General features: G+C 34.9%; 1 protein-coding gene across 1 annotated transcript; it reads right to left on the bottom strand.

Moving 5' to 3' along the window:
* Window positions 1–2: 2 nt before the first annotated feature.
* LOC126732355 (ABC transporter D family member 1) lies at window positions 3–27,812 on the bottom strand. Its single transcript, XM_050435143.1, has 27 exons — window positions 27,480–27,812; window positions 24,877–25,038; window positions 18,692–18,971; window positions 15,732–15,956; window positions 13,930–14,127; window positions 13,308–13,762; window positions 13,031–13,169; window positions 12,839–12,917; window positions 11,397–11,635; window positions 10,940–11,244; window positions 10,735–10,846; window positions 10,475–10,633; window positions 9,305–9,404; window positions 9,120–9,228; window positions 8,352–8,442; window positions 7,729–7,853; window positions 7,446–7,595; window positions 7,283–7,355; window positions 5,766–5,946; window positions 5,515–5,673; window positions 2,754–2,915; window positions 2,446–2,682; window positions 1,334–1,497; window positions 1,181–1,233; window positions 1,004–1,082; window positions 386–516; window positions 3–269 (listed from the first exon to the last, which is right to left on the bottom strand). Exons 2-26 carry the CDS (start codon window positions 24,936–24,938, stop codon window positions 430–432), a joined length of 4,023 nt encoding a protein of 1,340 aa, XP_050291100.1. The 5' UTR covers window positions 24,939–25,038; window positions 27,480–27,812; the 3' UTR covers window positions 3–269; window positions 386–429.
* Between the last annotated feature and the right edge of the window lie 186 nt (window positions 27,813–27,998).

The raw sequence follows: 27,998 nt of genomic DNA, 5'->3' as shown, positions 1-27,998 counted from the left end.
AATGAGATCAAAATAACCTTTTCTTCTGGCATTTTTATTGATGGGGGGCTAATAAATGTAATAGATTTAGAATTCTTACAACATATGATATGACTGATTAAATGGCTAATAAAAAGGGGAGGAAAAAATGGAAGAAAACTTTACAGAAAGGATTTTACTTTATGCTACTGAAGCTATTATGACCCGCTTGTACGCTCCAATCTTATTATCCATTTGTATAATCGTTTCTGCACTTGGACTGATTTGATTAGCATCTGACTTAGCCCCACCTGAAGTATATAGCACAATAATTCATGGTATATGTAAAAAAAATCAATTTCTTCTATTAGCAAAGCCAAATATGGCTTTTTCCCACCGCAAAGTGTAAGTGTTATTATCATCTTACACGGTGAAAAAGGGAAGTCATTGCAGATGCTAGCAGAGTTGACTTCATTGCTTGATTAAACTAAGTTCCCAGTTTCCCTCCCCATCAATTAGCCGTAATTCGATGGCATGGAATGGTATAAGTGCTGGTCGCTGCCAAAAGACAAAAGCAACAGATAAACATAATGCAAATGGGGGGTGGGGAATGGATAAATTTTATAAGGGTCATGCTAACGAGTGCCCTTAGGGCACTCATTAATAAACTATTTTAGGAAAGTTTTGATACCATTTTTATGGAAAATGAAAAAAACTGTCAAAATATTAATTACTTTTTTTTATTTCTCATAAAAAACTTTCTTTAAATAGATTATTAACCAATGCCCTATGGGCACTCGTTAGCATTTCCCATTTTATAATTTACAAATGGGAACCATGGTTTAGGAAGGTACTCAAATCACACTGCATTATGATATTTCTATATATAATATATGCACATAAGGGTTTTAGTACTTTTATTATTTTATGCACATAACCAAACTTTAAATTTATGTTATTCTATATAAAATCTGTGCATGCAGGGAAATGGTAGGGGTAATCAATACAGAGTGCCTCTAAAGTACAACATACTCCAAATACTTACTTGTGAGGAGGTAACAACTGTGATTCCTAAATCCTTTGCAATCCTATAAAGGTGTTCTTCGACATCAACACTTGTTGCACTGCAATTATAGAAAAGATAAACATAAAACCAAGAAATCAGATAACCGGCAAACCATCTCTTTTGAGAAGGAAAAAGATGAGTACTTCCATAACATACTTGGTACACTCGTCAAGGATGCCAAATTTAGGCTTGTGAAAGAATAAGCGCGCCTGGTACAACAGAAATATCGTATTGAAGTTATAAAGAAATTTGTCACTACATTCTTTATAGCATTTTTTTAAACAAGTGACTTGTATTAATTTGGCTCACCATGCCCAATCTCTGCTGTTCCCCAAGAGAAAGAATATCTTGCCAATTCACATTAGCATCCCAACCAGCTTCCTCTCTTTCCAAAAGATAATTTAATCGAACATTCTCCAAAATAGTTTTCAATCGTGAATCAAGGATGTTTTTGGTGTCAGCAGTTTTTTGACCTACATTTCCACAATTACAAAGAAATATATTAATGATACTTCTCCTTAAACAATGGCTAGAAGAATGTATTAAAAGCAAAGTAATTGGTGCAAACATATATTTGATAAAAAGTTGACTTCATAGCATTTTCTTTGAATCTCTTGACATAGAGAGGAGAGACTTTACATACTATCAAAATCACCCATGAAGCTGTAGCTTCTTACTAAAAGCTCATGATAATGGACCATGATGGTGTTTGGTGGGGGACCATGGCAAAGTCAAGCAATAGGATCCAATTCAAATGTTTCAACTTTAAATGTCTGTTTGGCATCAGCTTATTAGCTCCAGCTTTTAGTTTTTAGCTTTTATGTACAACTTTTTAAAACCTTACTTTTTCTGCATTTTCGCAAGGTACAAGTATACTTTAGCACACTTCCAGCAAATAGTTTTTAGCAAAAAGCTAAATAAACTGTTCCTAAACAGACACTAAATATTGTTTAGATGTCTCCAAATTCAGCACACATGCTAATATGTTAATGTCAAGAACTAGAGATGTTACTTATCCCCAAAAAAGAAAAAACAAGAAAACAAACTAGAGATGCTGACATACTCTAGCTTTGGGATGCCCAAATGTGCATCCCCAGGAAAACATAAACTCTGGCTGATCCTTGGTTAAACACAGTGCGAAGGGACAATTTCAAGTAGGCTGGGAAACAACCAAGGAAAAAAGGGTGAAGGAAAGACTTTTTACTACTACTACTACTACCATAAATGTTTCACCAATTGAAGATATAAGTTCTACTTCTGAGGTTCAACATATTTCAGTCTGAAAATAGAAACATAAGCAAAATGTCTCAAACATTTCAACATGAGAAAAAGATGACTTGCTAACCATATCTAGATATGATACAGTAGGATGGAAAGTAGAGTGTATAGCATAGGTATTCTGATCTAATCAAGAAATTCACCTTTTCCATACAACTTCAGTGCCTTCAACTCTGCTTCCTCAGAGGAGAGAGGATATATAATTTGATCCCTCAGCGTTCCTAAGCACGTATAAGGTCGCTGAGGAACATAGAAGACACCACAACCAGATCCAGCCTCTTCAGAAATATTCTGGTTTGGTTTAGCAAGTCTTCCGCTAACGACAGGCCACAGACCTCCAAGGACTCTGAAGACTGAACTTTTCCCACTCCCATTTGGACCTTAAAATATTGCATTGTTGTCAGAATCAAATTTGCATAACCGGATAAATATAGAAACTTACTTCACTAACCAGTTACAAGCAGGCTTTCCCCTGGTCTTATGTCACATGTCAACTGCCTAGCCAACATTTTGTGTGCCGGGGTAATGATATCCACCTCAGAGAAGGAAATGGCTTCTTCAGAGTAAAGATCTCTCCTCTTAGATAGTGACTTACTATCAAACATAGAATCCGCTGCAAGGCCAGCTAATATATTAGCACAAACATATAACTTCTGATGAACCAATTCAAACAATCATCAAGCAAGAATAATTGTGATTAACCATAATTTACATAGCAATATATACAGGCAAAAAAGCCAGTTCAACTCATCAATATATTTGAAGAAAAGCATTGTGACATGGTACACATTACAATCAAACAAACGAAGACAAAATAAAACTACAACTAAGTTCCAAAGTTTGATATGGCGAGCTCAGAAACTAACGTCACTATGATAAGAGAGATTTATTTTCTCCCTGATCCCTTTTAACAACATTTTTTAGCCTTTCCAAAAAGTTTCAACATGCTGTAATCCACATCTATACCGATAAAACAGACATGCTTCCCAAATGACACAAGAATAAATAAACTCAAAACTGTGTCATCATCGTCCAACTGTCCCAGTAATCTAAAGATAATTATAGAGGAAAAGGAAAGCATAATAACTCTGCAGTTTATACCCCTAAATCTCATCCTCTGCCACTTGGATTTAGTTACTTGAGAGCTCTCCTTCAGTAATAAATAGTATAGCTCACTTCTTCTTTTTTCTTTTTTTACCAATAAACCAAGGCATGTTCTTCATGTTGCAACTGATAGAAAAGAGAAGAATGATCATATTCCAATAAACCATATATCAGCTTCCCATCATGTAGTCTCTTCCTCAATATCTCCCCACTAACAAGCGCTAGTATGGTTCCACAAACAAACTTAAGGGGCTCTATACCAGCTGAATGATGCGGACACGAGAATAATGTCAATTGATTCCATTGGTCCAGATTATGGAATGAATTGATATGAATCTTATTTTGAGGGTTTTAAGGGAATTGTATGTTATCTTAATTAAGATTTTATCTCCTTTATTTTATATAAGCCAATGCCCTATTTATAGGCCACAGAGTAAATATTATTGTTAGATTGACTTTATGAATAATAGGAATAGAGATTCTCTCGCTTGGTGGATATTCCAAGCACCTTTAGATGATGAAGCTTACAGGCAGATTCTAGGTGTTAAAGCGAAGAATTTGTCATGTACTTTCTTTCCTGTTATTTTTATTTGCTACCCTCCCTGTCCTGCACCAAATTTGGTATCAAAGCAAACTTTGGTTCGTGCATTGTCAAATCAGACCGCCAAAATCCTTCACTGCCACCACACTGTTGTTACCAAAGCCATAACCCCTGTAACTAAGTAAAACCTGACTCAGACTTGCATTTGACCCGAATCTTCAAAAGCCCCAAGTTTGCAACTGACCCAACCTAACTTACATAAACCCAAGACTTCACCCAACTCAACCTATTCAAAAAAAAAATTCCAAACCACCCCCCCCACCCCAAACAAAAAAAAAAAAAAAAACTTTTACCCAACCCAACCCATTAAAACAATGACAAAAAAGGCCCTTAAACCCAACTCAACCCATTAAAAACCCAAACCCGATCCATCCTTAAGCCCCATTTAGTCCTACATCTGTTACCCATCTTGTGCCTCCATGAGTTGTACTTGACAAGGTCAAGTTTCTCTCACCCCAAAAGAATTAGTGTGGACACTACATTAATGCCAATTGATTCCATTGGTCCAGATATGGGATTTGTGTTGATATAAATTTTATTTTGAGGTTTTTAATATTTGATTGCCATCTAATTATGAATTGATTCCCCTTATTTGATATAATCTGCTACCCCTTTAATATGCTTTAGAGTAACAATATTGTTATGTCGAATTTGATGAATAATACAGAATAGAGAGTTTCTCTCTCAAGCTTGGTGTTGATTCCAAGCACCTTTTGGTGATAAATTCTAAGGGTTTCAGTTATTCTAGGTAGTGAAGTTTAGGATCTGTCAGGTTCTTCTTTCTTTCCTATTATTTCTATTTGCTACCCTTGCAGTCCTGCATCATTTAGCCAAAATCAAAGGAAAAACAATGGAAACTAGATCCAGTGGCTGGTTGAAGAAAGAACAGATATTCACTAGATCTACATTCTAGATCAAAAGGATAACTGAAAAATCCTCAACCAAGGGCAGTGGATTAAATTGACACCCAAAATGTGGGAAAGATCAACCTGTACTAACCTATGCTTGACTGAAATGGAAAATAATTCAACAAGCAACATACAGATGTCAAAACATAAAAAATCCAAAACTCCCCTTCTTTTCTAATTCAAATAAACATAGCTGGTACAAGTCAAGGAGGTACAAACAACCTGACATTTATCCGACAGAAAGTAAAATAAAAATTTTATTCCCTAGCAAACAACACAGTCTCCAAGAAACTAAGGATCGAACTCTGTACTAAGCAGTTAAAACTCAGTTGCATCCAAAATCTCATCATCATTTTTGTTTTTTCCGTTTTACATCATTTGCCTCTCCCAGTCGTCACAAGAAACTGAGAAAGTTGGACTATACTTTTTTAAAAAGCTCAATAAAAATAGGCTAAACTGCCAAGAGAGCCTGGTAGCAGCTCATGATTAAAAATTTCAGAGACGAATATTAGAAACTACTGCATATGTAAGAGACTAAAAAGTACAGATTGACCATACGAATATTAGTTGAAGTCTTAAAGGAACAAAGAAAGACATACTGGACTGTGCAGCATCTAGAAGCTCTTCAAGTTCAAAAATTCGGTTAATGCCACCAGAGAGCTCAATGATTTTCTTATGCAATTCAAGAATGTCGCCAAAGGCTAAAAAGCTCTGAGATACAACAGAAGCTAAGAACCGCAATGCGTGTGCCAGCTCACCTGGAGAAAATATCACCATATAAGAGAGAGAGAGAGAGAGAGAGAGAGTAATTATTAAAAGTGTCATGAAAGTATTGTTATGCTAATCATACCTTGAGTGGAAACTAATGCTCGGTCACCCTTGTGTTCCATAGCATATAACAAGCTCAACCCCCAAGTCACATTATGTGGGAGTTGCTTTGTGGTAAAATCATCAAGTATACCAAACAACCATTTCTTCTTCAAAAGAGACGTGGAGTGATTGAGAAGCTCCCGGAATCTTGACTCAATCATCTGCTTAGTATTAGGAGCATATAAATTAAGAAATTAATAGGTATACCAACGATGTGAAACATAATGTTAAAGACCGCATCTCATACAAACTTTTTTGGCTAGAGTTAACCGTGCTGCATACAAAACAAGTTAAAGACAAGTTCCTTCCCAAAAAAAATACAAAACACAATGTCTAATAGCATTGTGGTTCAGTTGTATCTATTGTTTTCACATCCTTGAGAAGTAGCAGACAAGTTTTAAAAGTTGCCAGCTACTACAAGGAGTGCAATGAGCATATGATAAAGGAATAGATAGGAAGAACTATAAAAGTGTAAATGTAAGGATATTAAGCAACTCAAATATCCATTGCCTCAAATAGAATCAATTTTGATAAGCTTCAAATCGATACTTGAAGGCAGAAGCATTTATCAAAATAAAATTCAAGAGTAGAAGAATAAAAGCTATGTAGACATTAGTATGGCCAAAAGTACATATTCAAGGAGTTCTACAATGTTCGACTGATGATCCTTAAAGACACCTAACCTACAACAACAATTTTCTTTTCTTGTTGAGTCCAGATTTCAACAAGTCATTCAACCTCTTAATTGAATACATGCTAGACATCCAGGTATCACCAAAAACAGGGGGGGAAACATTTCATTAACAATCCATTAACTGTTTTTCACTTATTCAGAAGATAAATCTGACCCAAATTGTCACCAATCTGTAAACGAAAGTTCAGATATTTATGATTGCTAACATGTCAATGAAAACTTTAAGCTTCTCATTTTAACCTAAGGTGATTACCAGACAAGCTGAAGTAACTAAATAGATGCTTTAAGACAGAGACAGTAGAATCACTACATTATTCAGATCTTTATTTTTTCAGTGATAGGTCACCATAGCATTTACCAAAAAGGAGATGTTATTTTAATATCACTAACAAGAAACATCATTTGAATTGAAAACATCACCTAAAAAGACAAGTTCAACTTCAATAGAATGTATTCATCTAACAAAAGCCTTTTTTTATCCAGGGAAATTAAAATTTTAAGATTGGCTTGATAAACAACATGGCATATTCAAGTGTCCTATACCAGTGCATTCTACACCCAATTCTTATGTATCAATCCCCTTTTAGAAATTATCATATAAAGTAGTCACTTTTTTCACTGGTTTACTCTAGTCTTTGACAATTAGGACAATGAGTGACACCAACAATCAGGTGAAAATCCAAACCCTACATCTATGTTCAAAGATCAAGGTCCAGACCATCAAGCAATACCAACATCCATAATCACAGAAAAACAACTTAACATCCATACACAAAACATACTGTGAAGTTCAGGTAACTTACAGCTTTTTCTCGAGCACCACCCCCAAAGAAAGCAACAGACTCAGCATGGGTACGCAGTCTTTCATGCATGAACCTATTTATGCATGATAAAAGGTGAGGTTAAGGTTTAAAGCAAATAGCCAAGCATTAGCAAAGCAGGAAGCTGAAACAAAAAAGAAGTTACCTAAAGGTTCCTTCAAGTTGTTGTTCTTGACTTGCCAAATCACCAAATTCAGGAGTAAAAGTTCTTAGAAAACCCAGACCCAGTAACATATAAGCATACAGTATGGCAACTCCCCTATGACCTGTTAACAGCTTCATTCTCCAGGTAAACCTTGACAATAAGAGCAACATGTAATAATGTATCAATCAAAATCACAAAAGAGGAAGTACTAGCTCGACCTCATATCAGTACTACTGGCACCAACTCCTGCCACTATGATAACTAAATTGAATAAAATACTCACCAGACAATGTCCACAGATGGCTTTACCATTCCAGTAACCAGTCCTGACAAATCAGTTGTCAACTTTTCCAGATCATGAGTTAATCTCTGATCTGCATCAATACTTTTGCTTGCCATGTTAAAGACCTACAAAGACAGGCGTTTCACGTGAATTTGGCATTACTCCTGGATGTCTCACTAAAGAGCTTAAAAATCAAGCAAATAGCTTTTAATGAAACAAACACCAATCCAAAAGAACAGAATCATATATTTTGACCATGAAGCATAAATTTTAAGACAATATTTTTTCATAAATAAAATAAAAAAATCATAACACTGACAGTTAATTCAAATACCAAAAAAATATAAACTTTTAATAAGTTGGTCACCGACCCAAAAAATTGAAACTACTTAGATTGTGATATGCAGCGCACAATTCCCAAAACAAAAATCTTTTTCTGAATCATTTGAAACGAAATAATACTAATTTTGAATCATAGCAGTGTCAGTTAATGCAAACCATAAGCAAACAAAAAGCTTTAATTTAATGCGCTGCATCTGAGGATTGTCTACCAAGCATGCTTAGGGGGTTCACACATGATAGACATACCAAAATAATCAACTGTGCACTTCAGACATAAGTACCTTATAAAATGCATTATTTCTCAAATAGTTCTTCAGTAAGTGTTGGGTCAAACGGATCCTCCAACCAAGGGCCAGCCTGGCTGTCAAGTGCCTATGAAACAAAACATAATTAGACCATTATTAAATGAGTGGTAATAAATTGTCTTAATTTTCTCTTCACCACGCCGTAAACAATCTAATACAGGTAATCATACAAAATCAGCTGTACAAGAGCATTAAGTACAGAAAGAACAACTACCAGCAACCTACTCAAGAAAATTACCACAGATGGAATATCACACAACTTTCTTCCCTGAGGAACAAAGTAAACAGTATATGGATTTAACTGCTAACACTCCATTTTTAGCAAAATTATTTATAAAATGTGATTTTCAGTAGCCAAAAATCAAACTGGTTAATGTCTTGAGTTTTAAAAAAATTCTTCTTTCTTTCTTTCTTTTTTTGATAAGTAACAAAAAAATTTATTAATAAAAACAAAACTAAGTACAATGGGGGACCTTCTCCAAAAAAAAAAAAAAATGTACACTGGGGGTGTACTCAGGGAGAATTACAAAAAGCTCTCAAACTACAAAGCTCAACCAAATCTAAATGAGAAAAACAAGGAGAAGGATGAAAAGCAATAAGCCAATCTAACGAGGTACAAAGGAAGAAGGTTTTAACATCAAGGATAGACCATTCACAACCATCAAAACTTCTAGCATTCCAATCTCGTCAAAGGCACCACACTTTGAAGAAGGTGCAATAAAAGAAGATGCAGCAAGAAATTACCTTAAAGAAGGTGCAACGAAAGAAGATGCAGCACTTTGAAGAACACTAACACCAATTAACCGAAGAAAGGATGCCTTATCCTGCTCCAAAACAAACTTCACAGTGGTTCCTGAGAAATAATGCACTTCAATGAGAAACATTATCCCTATGATCATAAAATGCTTACAAAAGGGAAACGAAAATACCATTCAGTGAGGCAATACGATCTGAGATCCATGTTCTTGATACAACAAGAAAAGCAACTGCAAGCAATTGTGCTCCTTGTCTATCAAGTAATGTTGGTACCTGGAAAACAACTAGTTAGAGGTCAATAAAAACATTTCTAAGAAACTCGTAGTTGTGGATCCAAAAAAATTCCATGAAAAAATGATGCTGTAGCAAGAACCACTTTAAAATAATCTCTGTTAGAAGCATTCAACAACCCAACAAAGATCAAGATTACTAAGCTCAAGGAAAGAAATATATTGGAAGTAACTGGGAAAAATGATGATTTCACATATAAATTTTAGGGTAGAAATTATGCACTTTGCTGTTCGTATCATGATATACTGACAACAAAAATTGTTATTTGTAAACTTAAGGGCATGATTGGTAGTTGTTTTTTAAAAATGTTCTAAAAGAAGATTTTAAAGATTTAAAAAAAAAAATAGTCAAAACCATTCACCGGCAACCAACCACCCATGGCTGGAACAAACCCAATCACAAATTTCACCCCAAGTCCATTGACCCACTACAACCAAAAACCACCCACAGCTGCGAAGGACCTAAGATACCCTGTTTATGACTAAGAAATCAATTTATTAGACCAAGTGTTGGGTTCCATTGTCAGCACATCTCTTTCTAATTTTTTTTTTCTTTTCCTTAAGTCTTTTTTTTGTGGGGGGGGGGGGGGGGGGCAACAATGTCACAGAATTATCATAATTTTCTAAAAATTAAAAATTAAAAAAAAAAAAAAAAAAAAAACCACCAGGACTCCCAATATAAAATGGTGGATTGCAAAAAAAAACATCAACAAGTTAAAACAAAGCAATAAAGTCAAAAGCTACAGCCATTGAAATTGTCAAACAAGTACATTTTCAGGCAATTATGTGAATATCTTAACCATTGTAATTTGCAAAATCATAAGGATGAAACTTCCACTGGGATTAAATATTGAGAAGTTTCAAAAGATGAAGAAACTGGAATGCTAAGGGCCATCTTTTCATCAGAGGATCCAAATCAAAAATTAAAACATCAGAAAATAACGTAATTACAAAACACAACCTTTACCCACTATGCTGGTGAATTTAGACTATGGCAACAATATAGCATAATAAAACTGACTTAAAAATCATCACCGAGCCAAAAAGATTCACCAGTATTTTAAACATGGCAGCTACTCTCAATGGCAATGCCCTCGGAGCTGTTTGGAATTGTGGAAACACAGGCAATTGAACTGTTTGATCCACAGAGGGAGATCTTGCTATCACCTCTGTAATGTATGACTGTTCCTTCGAATTTGAAAATGCAGAATTCTGGACAAAAACCATTGAACACAGAGTTGTATAAAGTAAAACGGTACAATATAAGAAAGCTAGCCATAACAGGAACTAAGATTTGAGAAAATCTTTTTAACCTTTACAGTCAAGGCAAATGCTCGTTGAACAGCCATTGCATCACTTTGGCGGTTTGTCTCAAAAGGGTTCGCCATAGTGCTATCTGCTTCAGTAAGGACTGGAGAATCCTCCCTGCAGTTATAACGGAAGTTTAATAAACAAAAGTCTTAATTCCTAACATAAACGAACACAAATACTGCAAATTAGCAAACTTAGAAATCCTACCTTCTATCATGAACCCTCCAGCCTCCTTCTCCATCCAAGGATAACACCAGATCATGAAATGCAACTAGTGCTGGTCGATGTGATATAGTTATGCACGATGTTCCCATTGCTCGAACTTTAGCACAAAAACGTTCCTCCATATCAGTTGTAACAGCACTTGTGCACTCATCAAGAATTGCAAATTTAGGTTTATGGTAAAACAGTCTAGCCATCCCCAATCTTTGTTGCTCACCCAGAGACAGTTCATCTCCCCAGTTTATCTCTTTCTCAGGTGGGTAACGGTCTAATAGGTACTCAAGGTCAACCTTGAAAAAAAAAACACGCGCGCGCACAATTGAAGTAGGAATATCAAAGGATGTTCATCAAACACCGATAGAAATAAAACATTTAAGCATCAATGTGAATCATGTGATAGTCAGAAAAGAATAAGAGAGAAAAGAGAAAATAGTAACTTTACATTTTTCAATAGCTCCACCATCCCACTATCAGTGAGAGATTCAGCCTCTTGATCTGCAGTAAGAGGATAAATTAACTGATCCCTAAGTGTTCCTACAGCTGTGTACGGTCGTTGTGGCACATAGAAAATCTCCTTATTAAGATCAGAACCAACCCCAGGTTTCACAATGTGTCCAGATACTAGAGGCCAAAGGCCTCCTAGAACTCGGAAAAGTGAGCTCTTCCCACTACCATTTGGACCTTCAGCAGAAAATAATCAATAAATTCCATATTTCATGATGACATACTGAGCTGGTATCTCAGAAAAAAAATACACCATTCATACTGAAACAAGCATTTTTATATATATTTAAAATCACAAAACATATTGCATTTAAAAAACATCAAATTGTCAGTTAAATAGGTTGACAAATAAAATACTAAGTACGAGCTGTTTTTATGTCAAGACGCTGAGTATAAAGGTTATCATCACATTGCAAACAATGCCTACATATGTTGACAAATGAGGTACTAAGTACAATTCTTCTAAAAATTAAATTTTCTTGAATTACAATCTTAAACTACCCTGTCTACCCATGCCCTTAAATTGTATTTTATTTGCATATGTGCTGCTTGGTTTTTTCCCCTTGGTGTCTGTTTTGTAATTTCTGATTCTGCCATAAAGAAGTAGTTTGTAAAGGATTTTTGACAAACCATATAGTTGTTCAGTTCCGATATAAACTGAACCAAAAATAAAACCAATTAAGAATTGAAATGATTTTATTTTATATCCAGTTTATCTACACTTAAGTTAAAACCTCTTCTTTTTTTGATAAAGTAAATTTGGACAATTTCTCGATTTGCGCGATAAAACCTCCACCTTAGCCTATACCTCCACCACCACCACTCTAGCATCTTAAAGCATAAAGCCATAGCCACCTCCAGCACCAACTCAACCAAACCACCACCCCAAAAGCTTAAACCCATGTGTGCTATAACGTCTGAGAATAGCACATTGATGCTACCTTGGGTCCACCGTCCACCATCACTCCCGGAGCATCATAAGTTCACCACATCCACAAAACCCCCAACTTCCGCCACACCAACACTGTATTCAACAGAACCACATCAAGCAAGCTGTGTGGTCTACAGATTTAAAACACTGAACATTACTTGCAATAAGCTACCAACACTAAATACCATACCAAATTAAGCACTTTGTAATGAATGAATACTGTGCTCTGTTGCACTGAGAACATTAACCATCATTTAGAATCAAAGTTTAAAAAAACAAAAAAGAGTACTATGATCTCACATAATTTTCCTTTTTCTTGAAAAAAGTGAAAAGCATGCTGAGGAAGAAGACCAATGTAGAATAATGCTCAAAGTGCAAGGAGGCACATAGCAGAGAAAATATTAATGCAATAACACCAAATAAATATGCTCTTAAGTTAAAAAGGCTACCTGTGATCAAAAGATTAGATCCTGATTCAACCCTTAGAGTCAACTTATCCACCAAAACGTTACCAGAGGGGGTAACAATCTGAAATACACTATTACTATAAGAACATAAAAACACAAAAATGGTACAAACACAGGGCAGGCTTATCAAACAAATACAAACACAAGGTAGACAATACAAAGAACTTCACATACCTTGACACCAGCAAACTCAATGTAATTAGCTTCACTAATGTATTTAGGGCTCCCATCTCTCTGCAGAGAAGATTTATCATTACCCACACTTAGCTCTCTTGATATGGCCATTAATTCATGAATGCGGTCAGCATAACCACTGTAAACAAAGATGATATGTCAGAATATTATTCAAAAGTCAGCATAGGACATGCCTAATTGCCACCATCCCTCTCTCTCTCTAAAACAATGCTTATATTGATTCTTACAAAACACCTATTTTATTCTCATATTATACCTGAGACGATTAAGACGTCTTGAACTTATAGAAAGAGTCCCAAGAGACTGAAATAGTGAAATTATGACACTTGTATGATATCTTAAATTGCTTAACATCTCTGCACGCCCTATGGTTGAAGTATCAGGTCTCAGATGTCCAGAAAAGAAGGGCTCAATGATCAGTATAACAGCAACTGTAGCACCAAGATACTTCACTAAAAAGTCCTGAATCATCCCAAACCACCAATGATCGTGAAGCACAAGACTCATATGCTTAAGCAAGTTTTTAAACTTCTGCTGAATATGAGACTCCTCCCTGCTTTCTCCACCATAAAATGCTATACTTTCTGCATGGGTCCTCAACCGAGAATGCAGCTGCCGATAATCTCCTTCCAATTGTTGCTCTTCGGACATTAGTTTCCCAAAAGCAGGAGAAAATTTTCTGAGCATGGCACCTGCTCCTGTTACATAGGCCTGGAAAGCAACAAAAGAGGTTGAAGTTGCAAGCTATAACAATTATTACATTAATCTACAAGCTATCAGAAAATAGTGAGGAAAGCAGCTGTATTGTAACATCTAAAGTATCAAGAACCATATCAAAGACATGAAAGATCAGGGCAGAGATCGACAAAAAAAATTACCAATATCCAGAACAGATATTTGGGGCTGGTATAAGAACACAGGCGCCAAGTATAGAGCAGACCATCAGTTACAGCTGTTAGATCTTCCTGTACAAGTTCACTCAATTCTGAACAGAACCTCGGTACATCACTGGCAATTCGTTGTTCAGGATTACTTATTCGGCCATCAACATGTGATATTTTGTAATAAGCCATATTCTGAAACCAAAATAAAGAATTAATAAACAACAAAAAGAATGTGTTGTTAGTACCAGGTAAAACACCATCACGCATTCACTAGGCAACTTCTCAATTATTAGATTCTGCTCTTTCTTGTGTCAACAGTGAAAAGATGATTAAAAAAATGAGATTTTCATGATCTTAACTAAAGAGAGAGCACTATAAATGTTTGAACGAAAGCAGGACATTAAGATGCAGAAGCAATACAAACCAAACGAAAAGGACAATACAAGATGATTATGAGAAAATCAGCCATATGCACACTAAATAACTCTCTCCCTCATAAAGGAACCGAAGGTACCAAAGAATATATATATATATATATATTATATCTAAGATTGCATTCAGAGAAAAGGTTATCACAACAGGCCTTTTTATTTAAAACAAAATTATCAGACAGAAAAAAGGTTTAGAAATGCAAAATAAGATCCAAATGTACAAAACTTTTTTTTTTGATAAGTAATAAAGATTTATTGATATCAAAAAAAAAAGACACCCAAGTACACAGGGAGTATACAGTGGTGTACATATCAAATACAAAAATTACATAAATCAAGTAAATCCAAATGTACAAAACTTACATAGCTATACCAGAATGTATCAGCCCAAATTGCAAAATCTGAAGTTAAAAGAAGAAGGTGAAGGTTTGGATCACACATCCCAAAATGCACTCTATGCCTAACAAACTATTGTAAAGTAGCAAAGGAGCTTACAAGAACAAGCACTTAAGATTTGCCTACAAACTTGAGCATACAAGACGATGCGCTTTAGACTTACCTAAAATCATTGACTCTCTTTAGACGGAAACCCTTGAATTTTGCCTTCTTGGGGTATCTTAAAAATACTTTTTTTTTTCTCTGATCAGTTAAAATTGAACCCACCCAGCCCCTTATAACCTGAGCCAAGGCCCAAGCATGCAGAATATATTAGAAGCATGGAAACAGTAACTATATCATATTGGCTCACATCATTTTAACCACTGAGAAGATGTCAAAGGAACAAGGGGCATAGGACCCTCTAAATGTTCCACAAATTACTCTCAACAGAAGGTCCTAATCTTGGTCAAAAAAATCAAATTTTTAGGTAAGCCAACATAGGATCTCACAAGAAAATGCAGTTTCAGATTGGCCTACAAATATAAGATATCCAAGTAACAGAAAAGATCACCTAGACCCATCTAACTTGTTACCTCTTCAGCAAATAGTATTACCGAATCCATCTTTAGAGTGAAATAAGCCCTCCCTAGAGTTTGCTTCCTTGGAAGCTAAAAGATCACAAGCTCCTTGTAAACATTTCCAAATAATGGCCAATGCCAAATACATATAAAATAACTTCTGAGCTTGGTCACCAATATCTAACAAAGCCTCACTGAGGATTTTTTTTAAATTTTTTTTTTTTCTTTGAAATTTCTGGCAAAGCATATAGACAACACTAATAAAGAAAGTATACAAGACATTAAAAATAAAAAATAAAAATTAAAGAAAAAAAAAACATAAGAGAAAGGGAGGAAAAAAAAAAAAAAAAAAAAAGAAGCAAAAAACTAGTGCAGCAATCTGGCACCCAAAAATGGCAACCATAAGTACCTCAAAATAATGAGCATGGATAAGTCTCGTCAAAATTTTTCTGAACCGCAGACTTAAGATTCCTGTAATGTACTTTGAAGTCGCATGCATGGTTGAAAGAAGGAAACATAATAAAATATTTTCTGAAATCAACCGAAAAAATAATGGTACACGTCGAAGAAAAGCAGCACGGAATAGAAATCCTTGCACTTTCGCTAGCCTGTTGCTCAAAGAAGTTCGCAAAACCTGAAAACAGTGGCAGAGGTAGTAATCAACAGAAAGACTAGAAGACCACTCATGTCCTTGTCACAAAAACTTGCCCATTCCTTATCAGTAGAAAATTCATATTCTCAAATAAGTAATTTTTTTGCATATAGCTTAAGATTTGGCAGTTCTCTTTCCCCTTTTTCTTAGGTATTAAGACAGACAAGATACATAAACCTTCACTTCTGACCTTAAACCATACAAATATGCATTCTTATACACAACAAATAAACACATTAAAAAAGCACAAAAATAAAGAACGCATTCCAATGATATACTGATGACTCTTCTATCTAAATCATGGTTTTTTTAATCCATTCCTTACAAGGGGAAAGTTGATATTCTCAAATAAGTTAATTTTATGCATATAGCTAAATATTTGGCAGTTCTCTATCCCCTTCTTAGGTACTAAGACAGACAAGATACATAAAACCTTTTTTTGGTTCTTTAGGGCCTACTGGTGACACAGCAGCTGCAAGTTCAAAGCCCATCATACCACTCATAGAAGGGATTATGTCTTTTCACGTTAAATAAGTATAGTAACAACCATCAACAAAATTTATTTTAACAAGACATTACATATACATCTGCTAAGATATACATGATTTTATACTTTTATGTTGGAGAGTGATTCCTTCAAGCCTGTATTTTATCTTTATCCATTATCCATCTGCTAAGATATCTATGATATTACTTTCTATGTTGGAGAGTAACTCCATTGCTTGAATCTGAATTATCACAAGTAAAGAAAAAAAATTATAATTAGAATTCAAACTGCAATCCCTTCTAGCTTTAACTCTAGTAGTATTGGGCTGCCAAGCACAAGTGTGTATGGGTTCAAGTCTCAAGAACCACCTCTTCATGGAAAAATGCTGAAGGGTATGATCATATCAAAGCCAACCCTCCTAGGGGACCAGTACAGAGTATTGACCCTTTATACTTGGAAATCCACATGTTTAACTACTGTTAAGAAAAATGGGACTGTCCAATCAGATGAGGCTCTAATGAAACCGGCCAGCAATCACATCTGTTTCAAGCTAAAGTAGGATCCTTGTTGGGGGTGAAGGAGAGAAAATAGAACAGAGAAGGGGGGATACAAACCAATAAACTGCTAACCTCATATAATGGATAATAGTACACATGAAAGTATGCCTGAAACAAATCTGAGAAATTACGTTATATAACCATAATTTGTTACCCCAGGTGCTCTTTAAGCAAATTTAAATTCTTTACCTACAAAAAAAAATGCAAGAGAATAAATACAATACCCACATACTCTAATTATCTTCAGTATCACTAAAAGATGTTAACTTTATTTTATAAAAGATTTACAACTTCTTACTTGGACCAAAAAAAAAAAAAATTAAAGAAAAATAAAAAGTTAGAACTTCCCTTAGAAGTAGTATATTAACATATACAATTGTCTCTTACAAGTAGTCCTGTTTTCTTTTCCTCTTTTTTCTCCCCAACACCCTTATTGTCTAAAGGTTTTTATGCCTCTACCCAAAACAGAAAACCAAAAAAAAGAAAAAGTGGCAAGTGATCTCTCAAGGTTTAATAGGAAAAAAATGACCAAAAAAGGAAGTTAAAGAAGGGAGCACCAAAAGGTTTAATAGGAGAAAAATGAAACTTTAATAAAGTGAGAAAAGAAATATGTGTCCTAAAACGTTATACCCAAAGTAGCAAACTCAGAACTTCAGATGCGGAATAAAGTCAGAGCAAAGAGGAAAAAAAATGAAGAGACATTTCATGATATAATATTTAGTCCCAACCCTGGAGAGTACTGGGGATCAGCTTCTGGACACTTTTGTAGGCACTTTGTTTGATTGGTCTTGTGCTAGGGGCTTTATGACTCGAGATTCCATTTTGTCATTGTCCTTTTGTACATAATTTCTTTGAAAAAAATTGGCCACTTGGTGTACTTTGTGCATGAAGCAGTATTCTTTTAATAAATTATTCTTACTTGTCAAAAAAAGAAAAAAAAAATCCCGTCCCCACAACCTTCTGAGTTGTAATTAGGATTAAATATTTGGAACACAATTTCCCGAGAATATGATCATTACAATTTATATTTTATACATGATCATGGTATAAATGTTTTTCTTTTTGCATATTTTTCTTATTTTTAATTATATCTTTTGATAAATACGTGTTACAAAAAAGCACAGGTTTTATTCATTGCAATAACAATACGCAATTCAAGAGCTACATTCATTTGCCAAAGAAAGGAAAGATTTGTAGATCCAAAGCTACCAGCTATAATTTTCCTTTTTGTTAAGGCATAATGACAAAAAATGCAAAAGCAAGCCCCACAACTATAATGGAGTACATTTGAGACACTGTCCAAAACAGATCATAGAAAACATACTGATAGCTGACAAAATACTTGCAAGGGAACAAATGTAGAGCCATTACAAAATGTTAAAGGTTACAGAACTTGTGGAAGCATTCATGATAGTATCTTTCAGCCAAGAGCTTATACAGTAGATATTAAAACTTCATATTTACACTCATCTATATAATGGTTCAAGCATGATACCATTGAAAGGTTCTTTCTTCATGACTCATAATTATTTGAATTTTCATGATTTTCATGTCTCAAAGTAATACACACTAATATTTAAATGTAAGATAAAGTTATAAAAGAGTAATTGGCAAATAACAACAAAAGGCATTTGAAACTCTCCACCTCAGATGTGCACAAAAAAGAGGCTTACCACAATGGCCACTAAAGCTAAGAGGTCCCTCGTACCCATCTTGCCCATCTCAGAAAGTAAGATTGCAGCAAGGACTTTTAGTGACTTCAATCCTCCTTTCTTCCGCGTAGTTTTCTTCACATTACTAGTATCACTAACCACGTTCTCCAGTTTTTCTTTATCATTATTGAGCCCATTGTAATGATGAAAAGAATCAGGCTTTTTAGAGCTAAACCGTGATTGCACATACGCAGCAGTCCCTCCAGCAACTAAGATACCAGTGGCAAGTAGCAGAGTTTTCCTGTGGAACAAGAACAATATCATAATTGTCTGTATAAAGGGTCAAGCAGGGGGTTGTACACATGATGGTATGTAGAACACAAAAATATATGGTAAGGAAGAAAGGACTTTTCTGTCACAATGATATTCAATTAAAGCAAACACAAAATTCACTAGACCAAGAACAAGGAAACCAGAGCATATAACTTCATAAAAAATAATTGAAATTTAAAACAGAAAACAAAACAAAAAAAATGCAATAAAATGCATATCCATAATAAGATGTGCCTTTTGATGATGGATTGTACAATAGACAGCAGTCCAAAAACAGATTAGACACATTATTCTAGACAGAGAAAAGAATATAACTCTTCTTCATTACTTATCAATAAAAGATAAAGATAAAAAGAGAGAGAGAGAGAGAGAGAGAGAGAGACGAAAATAACTCAAGAATACCAAAGTGACCAAGGTCTTTTTCTGCTGGTGTAGCTGGTTGGTTTTATAATTTTTTTTTTTTTTTTTGATAAGTAATAAAAATATATTAAAAAGAAGGGTGTCACCTGAGTATACAAGAAGTATACATCAGGGACAAAAACAAATTAAGTGCATAAAGTACAAAAGTCCATGAAACCATGGACTGAAGAAAAAGAACAAAAGCCTAACACTGTAACCCAATCCAGAAGAGTCTTAAGGAAAAAAGGAGGGGAGTTAAGTTGGTTTTATAAACATAGAAGCTCCTTTGCATGGAATTCTGCCCCTCATTGTTTAATGTGGGCTATATGGGAGGAGAGTTACAATTGAGCATATAATAATGAGTCTACTATTTTGGAATTGAAATCTAGTTTTCTGACAATATAGTTTGAGTAGTCCCAAAGAGGTTCTAGATGTTTGCAAACTATTTTAGATTTTGTTGATGAACTTGCTCTTCCTTTGCGAAAATTGGAGTTTATATTTTTTGGAAATCTTTTGTGTACACACTCTGCGCATAAAGTATCTCCTTCCTTTCAATAAAATTATTATTACTTGTAAAAATTTTATAAAAAAAAAATCCATTATCCATGTGAAATTTAAGTATTCAAGCCATAGAAAATAAAAGAGCAACATTGTGCCCTCAATTAAACTGAAGGATGACATATCTAGGGCTGATTAAAATCAAATTATATCCAGCTTCATCTTCTTTTTTTTTATAAAGTATCCAGCTTCTTCTTCTTCTTTTCTATAAGCAGTTTTTTAATAGACGATTTGCTAACTCCTACAAGTTATATATGTAATTTCCAATTGTTCTTTTGATCTTATAAATTAAACCAACGTATTCTCTTAGGTACAACTTTTTTAAAGCCTCACTTTTTCCTAGGAACAGCTTAGTCAAACCCCGCGTTATTTTCAGCTCACCAAAATAAGCTATACTGAACAAACAATAAGGCTTCAATGTTTTTATTATTGTATTTCAAAGATTATATCCAAAAGCAAAACATATTAATCCTACAAAAAAAGGCAGTGTATCCACAATATCCTAAACTCTTTAAACTTTGAATGACCATAAATTCTTCATTAGTAGTAATCACAATGGCACCTCGCAACCACATAAACTATACAAAATACCATGAACCTGGGCAAAATATCAATGCACAAGTCTCTATATCAATATATTATTTATGTAGGGAATTTCACTCAAAAAATGGAAGTTTTAAGACTTATTTGTGCTAATAAATTTGAATCTTGAGAATTGATAATTGACGGGTTAAGATTAAACTTACAAGTTAGAATTTCTTAGAACAGATTATTGTTGCTAAGATAGAATTGGAATTTGAAAAATGACCTATTTCAATGAACATAACTTCAATTGACCAAAAAGAATCTATGCTTAGACATTTTGTATCTTCAATAGATAGAGAGTTAGTGTTTTGACTTTTGACCATTATTGATGGTTCTTTAAAATTGAAGAAAATACCCTTCATGTTTAGTTGTTTACCAACATTGCTTTGAAGAGAGCTTTTTTAAAAAAATCTCTTTTTTTTTTCTTTTCTTTTTTCTTTTTTTTTGACAAGTATCATAAAACTTTCATTTAGAAAATAAAACAGCCCAAGTAAACAAGAAATATACTATATGGGCATCATCAACAAGAAACCAAATTACAATGATCAAGCAAAACAAGAAGGGAAAGACAAGAAAAAAGTCAGTAAAACTAAACACCATTCAAGAAGAGTAAGGAAAAAGAAAGACTTAAACTCAAGAATGGACAGTTCACATTAAAAAAATATATCAATTTTTTGAAAAGACAAAATTACTCTAGTATGTAGGAAGTATATGAGAACTCTAGAAGAATCACAATCTAAAATTTATAGGATCAACAAATTCTACAGAAAAAGAAGACTTGATGCTGGCTAATTTCTTCATTCAAGCAGATAGAGTTCTTAGGTATAGTGATTTGAGCGAAATCATTGAGAGCTCTACTCCTTCAAAAGTTCAATTATTCCTTTTTCACCAAATAATCCATATAAGACATGACAGAGTAGCATTCCATATTTCAATCCTCATAGCCATACCACATTTCCTTCTCCAACAAGCAAGACAATCCACCACTGTCTTAAACATCCCCCATTTAACCCCAAATAAAGAAAAGACGAGCACACGGAGTTCTCTTGCTAGAAAACAATGAAGCAAAAGATGATCCAATGATTATCCACTTTCCTTGCACATTAAAATACCAATCTAGCACAAACCCCTCTTACAAGGATTTTACACTATCACTTTCCCCAATGCCGCTATCCAATAGCACTCATTTGAAATTTCAAGGAACAAAAGTGTTCAGTAGGTAGCTTGAAAGTTAGAATAAAGAAGGTAAAAAAAAAAAAAAAACAAAAAAACCAAAAAAAAAAAAAAAACTTATTAACCAACTCTAACTTCCAATCATGAAAATCTTGTATAAAATAAAGATTCCAACAACACACTCCTCCCTCCGATATAATATTCGAAGCAACAGAAACCACTTTATGTCTAGCCAAGGCAAACAAACTTGAACATTGTTTTTTATTTTCATTTAGTAAGTTGCACCTGGTAGGATTTGAACCCCACAACCTCACCGTCCGCCTTCCCTCTTACAAGGGGAGAAGGTGCCATTTGAAAAAAAACAAACAAAAAAAGAAGAAGAAGAAGAAAGCAAGCACTGAGAACATGCACTAAAATTCCAGCTCCAAATGGCCTATCTTGCCAGCCACAAAGAATCTTTGATTGTTTCAACCAGAGAAAAAAAAAAAAAAAAAAGATTAGATTAGTGATTCGGTTTCTAAGAGCATTAGCATTTGGAGTTCTAAAGATATACTCAATTTACACTCTAAAAACCTATTTTTTCTATTTTACAACTCGCCCAACATCCCATTTCTTATATTTCACATCACACCTAACACTATTCATTTATTTATTCATTTCTCACTCTCTCTCTTCCTCTCAGTCAGCAAACCCACACAAGCCACAAAAACCCAACCATCCACCTCCATAGCCAGCCACCACCACTGCCACCATCACCACCAGCCACAAAAACCACTGCCACCACCACCACATACAAACCCCACAACCCACAAAAACTCAACCATCCACCCCCACAACGAGCCACCGCCCCACCAAAACGACCCTCCACCACCACACCCAAAACCCGCAACCCACCAAACAATCCACAAAAACCCCACCCCACAGCCACAACCAGCCACTGTCATCACCAGCCACAAAAACCACAGCCACCACCAGCAAACACAAAACCACAATCCAACAACCACCAAACCCGGTCTGCCAGAGAGAAGTGAGAGGCAAGAGAGAGAGAGAGAGAGAGAGAGAGAGAGAGAGGTGAGGTCTGAGTGAGAGAGAGTACAGCAGAAGAGAGAAAAATAAAAGAGATGCTACAGTAAACTATAGAGTTTACTGATATGTAAAAGTTTACTGTAGCTGGTGGGTAAAATTTGTAGAGTTTGAGAACCGGGATGTGGGCTGTTTTTTGTTTTTTTGAAGTCTAAAATGACATTTTGGGAGTTCTAAAACTCCCAATGCTAATTGCCTCCTGAGCATGAGGATAAAAAGCTTAGCCCATCAAGGGTAAAAAGCCCTTTGATTACTCGGTAATTGGTTCTAGTGGGTGGGGTCAGTTGCCCGTAGGAGTTTGATTAAAAATGAGAATTGTTGTACAGTATAGTTTGCGACATGCAACTAATTTGAGTGAAGTTCTCCTATGTCATCAAAAAATAAAACTCCCAAAGTTAATGCTCTAAGAATGTTGTCGAACGCCAAGTCAAGCTTCATTGGTTCTGTTTCCTAGTTAGCTTCCACTCCTCAAGGTATGAAGGTCAAAGAATTGCAATGAGAAAGGTTGAATTTTTGTTCTATAGTTCAACTTTGAACACCAAAAGGCCTCAATAGGCAATCTTTACTATGTCATTATTTACATTGTCTTCATTCACAAGTAATGATGTTATTTACATTGTCGTAATTCACAAGTAAAGTCATTAATTACATTGTCTTGATTAACAAGTAATGCCATTATTTACATTATCTTGATTCGCAAGTAATGCCAATATGTAGAGAAAAATGCTTCTCAACTGTTTAATTCTCAATTTCTATTAACACATTTTTAACATTTATAAACAATGACAATCTGTCCTATCTCCCCCAAAACAATAAAATCTCTCATAGATATCTATCGCATATTACTCTTTATCCTCAGCTATTTGTGTGTGCAGCCAATAAGAAAGCTTGTATTTCTGAAGTGTTAAGTCCTCTAGTGGGTGAAAATGATAGTGTGGAATTTAAGATTTTATAGGGGATTCAATGATTGGGAGTTAGCAGCTTCTTTCTCCTTTCTTTACTTCATCCAAACTCAGATTCCTAGGGGTGGAGGTTGTGACAGTCTTTGTTGGCGTCTAAACGGAAGTGGGAGATTTGAAATGTAACGCATTCTACTTTCCCTTGGAAGGACATTTGGAAAGTTAAGGTTCCTAAAAGGGTGGCTTTCTTTATGTGGACAGCAACTCATGGCCAGATTCTAACTTTGGATAACCTTATGCTTCGTGATCGCACTTTGGCGAATTGTTGTATGTGTTGTTGTAATGAGGAATTTGTGGATCACCTACTGATTTTCTGTCCAGTTGCTCATTCTTTGTTGATGTATATGCTTCAGTTGTTTGGAATTGATTGGGTCATGCCAAGTTCAATTGCAGATTTATTATTTGGTTGGTATCATTGGCTTGGGAAACATAATTCTGATATTTGGAATTTAGTTCCAGACTGTCTAATGTGGACTATTCGGACTGAACATAATCAACGTTCTTTTGATGATACTAGGAAAACTCTAGCTCAGTTGTTAGATTTATGCCAACGGTCCCTCTTTGATTGGTCCCAATGTTGGGGTCTCTTAGATTGTTCCGCTCTTATGGATTTTCTTTTGTCTCTTAGAATAGTTTAATGACTGTTTGTTATTTTTTGTTTCTTTTTACTCTTTGATCACTATCGTGAACCCTATGTATTTTTCCTGCTATTCCTTTTTCAAAAATATATTTTCTTTCTTGCCTATCCAAAAAAAAAAAAAGATATCTATTGCATATTATTCAATATCATGTAAATATAGTCTCTGCTGGATCTTGATTTTAATGAATTTCAACTAGTCAATTAATTAGGCTTTCACATCGCTCATTAAACAATCGATTTCTATTAAATCTAAATTCATATAATCATATATTGAATTAAATTATACAATGCCAGGACTTTGTCAAAAATAATAATAGATTATAAAATTTTGGTAAAATCATGACCATAAAAAGACAGCACAAATGCAAGAACCATATCTATAAAACCCCCAAAAAAAAGAAACAATAATGGAATTGAAGTGTTGAAACCAGCCATCCACATTATCAGCAGAAACACAAATAGAAGGCAGTAAATACCTCCTTGAGGCAAGAAAACTTCGACCATGCTCTGTTAATTGCAAGAGTTGAAGAGAAGGCATGGCTTAAGATCAACCCCCCCTATCAACAAATATCAGCAACTGTGATGGCTTCCTCCTAGCCCCCAGAGCTAGAAATTAGATGTAATTGAGAAAACATAATCTGCAGCCAAAATAGGAGTAATAAAAAATTTCAGAGAACATGAGACAGAGTAGAAGCATTTAATGGATTAAGGATGAAAGCTGCACACACTAAAAGCGTAATTGAGACATGTTTTCTGCGAAATTCCACATTATTTTATATCAACTATGAAGCCAGTGTCACCCCTTAACTTTAGCTATGGACAAATACAAGGCAAATCACACTACACAGGACACATATATACATCCCAAACGGTCATTCTAAATGTCAAAATCCAGATTCGCCTTTCCTTTTCTATTTATTATTAATTTTTGGACCAGTGGTATACACCAGGCCCTTTCATTATACATCAAATTCCAACCATAATTCAAAGGTTTAAAAGGAGCACGGTAAGACTGAAAAGCAACCATCTTAGGAAACTGACGTGACAGTTCATTTCTTCTTTGCCATTTTGGATCAAAATAGATGAAAATAGACATGATGGAGCGAAAAGAAGTGGACAAAGCATAAAACAAGGGTAAAAGTAGTAAAGAAGAATATTTTAAATACGGAAATTGCAGGATAATTAGATAAATGGTAGAAATGAATAAGCGTGGTTGGCCTTAGTTAAATAGGGTTCATAATGCTGCCTCAAATTAATTGAATTTAAGGCTTAGTTGATTCGAATATGTGAGAATTGAGAGAAAATTTAGAAAAATATTTTTTAATAAAATATTAAGAATTCATTTAAGGCTATACTTGATTAAGGACTCTATATACATTTTTGGATAGTTACTATGGAAGAGGGGCCATTTGAACCTTGGACATCTCCGTGGAAAATCCTAGTGCCATTTGAGCTACAAGGCTGTTGGACCATAGACACAAATATATTGAAGAACAGTTTCAGAAATTTGGAGGAGAAATTAAATTCTCTACATTCCCATACATTTTTCTCATTTGACAATTATTCACTTGGAATTGAGTAAGCAGCCTAATGGAAAGGCAGCTGTTGATATCTGCCAACACAGAAGAAGATGATCAAAGTTAGCAGAGATACTGTACAACAATAACAATGTATTAAGTAGACCCTGTATATATACCACAAACACTGCTAACTACACGTAGAGGATGCTACATTGCAGTACCATTTCAGAGTAAGCTCTGAAGGAACCAAAACCTTTGAACAGACAATAATGTTAACCATGCTCCGCCATATGTAAAATTCAGTGAGGGCGTAGTTTTGGGAGACTGAAGATTCTAATTTAGGACCAGCAAACATGCATTACATAATTTGCTTGTTCTTAACAATAGTTCTTGGCACAAATAACAGTTAACATATCTGCAACATCACTTATCAAAAAAACATGTCTGCAATATCATTTGACTGAGTTGATAACCAACTAACCAAGGAATCACGAAACTGCATGAGCAAACTAGTAGAAATGCAACAAGCATGTCACAGATGATATTCCCAAGGATTTTGTGAAAGTTTAGTTATAGGTTCTTTGGAGAAAAAGAAGCACTTCAAGTAATAATTTCAAACCCAAGTAAAAATCAAGGTAAGTTTACCTAATGAATGATAGAGAGAACAAAGAATAACATGGTTAGTCAAGAGCAAACGGATACCCAAAAAAAATAAGTATCAAAGATTACAAGACACACCATATATCGATTGCATTGCAATGTGGGTAATCTAAAATTTTCGGACCATAGAAAGGGGACACCTCTTTTTTCTTTTTATGACGACATGGAACCTTACCAAGGCAGGGCCCTTCGGACCCACCCTTATTGAGTAAACCACATATACACAACCCGCCCGCCAAAACCGAGTATAAGGTAATCCAAGAGAGCTCCTAGTGGCTCTCGAACCTAAAATGTCTGAGTTTACAGCTCATCTCAAGCTTCCAACCACTAGGTTGCACCCTGACGGGACACCTACCTAAAAGTGATGATTTTACATATTTTGAATCAATTGTCCATAATGGATAGGATAGATGACATTAGGAAATGCAACTTGAGGATGGCCTCCACACGGAATGCCTCTCTCTCTCTCTCTCTCTCTCTCTCACAAAGAGTCCCAAACACCTTGTTAGGGGCTGGAAAAAAAATGAGCTATAACGCTAGAATTGCTGTATACAATTTTCAATTTAGCTACTTTCTACTTCCACACATACACACATAGTCCGAAACACCTCTCACTATGGAGGGAAAAAACAATACGCTATAACTTGATTTAATTGCCATATACGATTTTCAATCAGCTACTCTAGCTACTTTCTACTTCCATACCAGCCTAAAACTAAATTTCCTCGACAAAAATATAACCTAATGCCCAAACACCTACCTAATATAAATCCATCTAAATTATCAAACAATCAAGAAGAGGAAGAAGAAATTCAATTTCACAGTCCCTTGGAATTTAGAAGAACAAAAAACAAAAACAGAATTTGAATTTCCAATTCCGGTAAAATCGGTTCCATTACCTGATGAGAATTCGAGCCCAAGCCGGACGCCTAAGAAAATTGAAACGGAGATCTTGGCGATCGAAACCCTAGGATTTTCTTGATTTTCCTTTTTTTTTTCTTTTTCTTTTTTTTCTTTTTTTGGTCTAATCCAGAAGAACTGTTTGGATGGCAGGAAAAGAACCGGAGAGAGGAAAACTCCAAACCATAAGGAGAGAGATTGTAAGAGTTTTCATCAATCAATAGTTTGCTTTTGAATTTTTATAGCCAAGGAGGAGAGGAGAGGAGAGAAAGTGAGAGTGATTGTGATTGTGATATGTGATCTTGAATCGTGTCAGCAGCCTTTTCCGGAAATTCTCTGCTCTTTTTTTTTTTTTTTTTTGTCCTGAATATTTGGTATTTAGTAATTTTGGGCAATGGGGTAAATTTCTTCTTCTTCTTTTTTTTTAAATCGTTATGGGCAATGACTTTATACGGCAACAATATTTATTGTCTGTAATAATAACTAACAACCAGGTGACACCTGAAATTAGGATTTTA

This window comes from Quercus robur, chromosome 6, assembly GCF_932294415.1.
Source record: "Quercus robur chromosome 6, dhQueRobu3.1, whole genome shotgun sequence".
NCBI classification, from domain to species: domain Eukaryota; kingdom Viridiplantae; phylum Streptophyta; class Magnoliopsida; order Fagales; family Fagaceae; genus Quercus; species Quercus robur.
The sequence above is the reverse complement of the archived record's forward strand: the minus strand, read 5'-3'. Positions and strand labels throughout refer to the sequence as shown.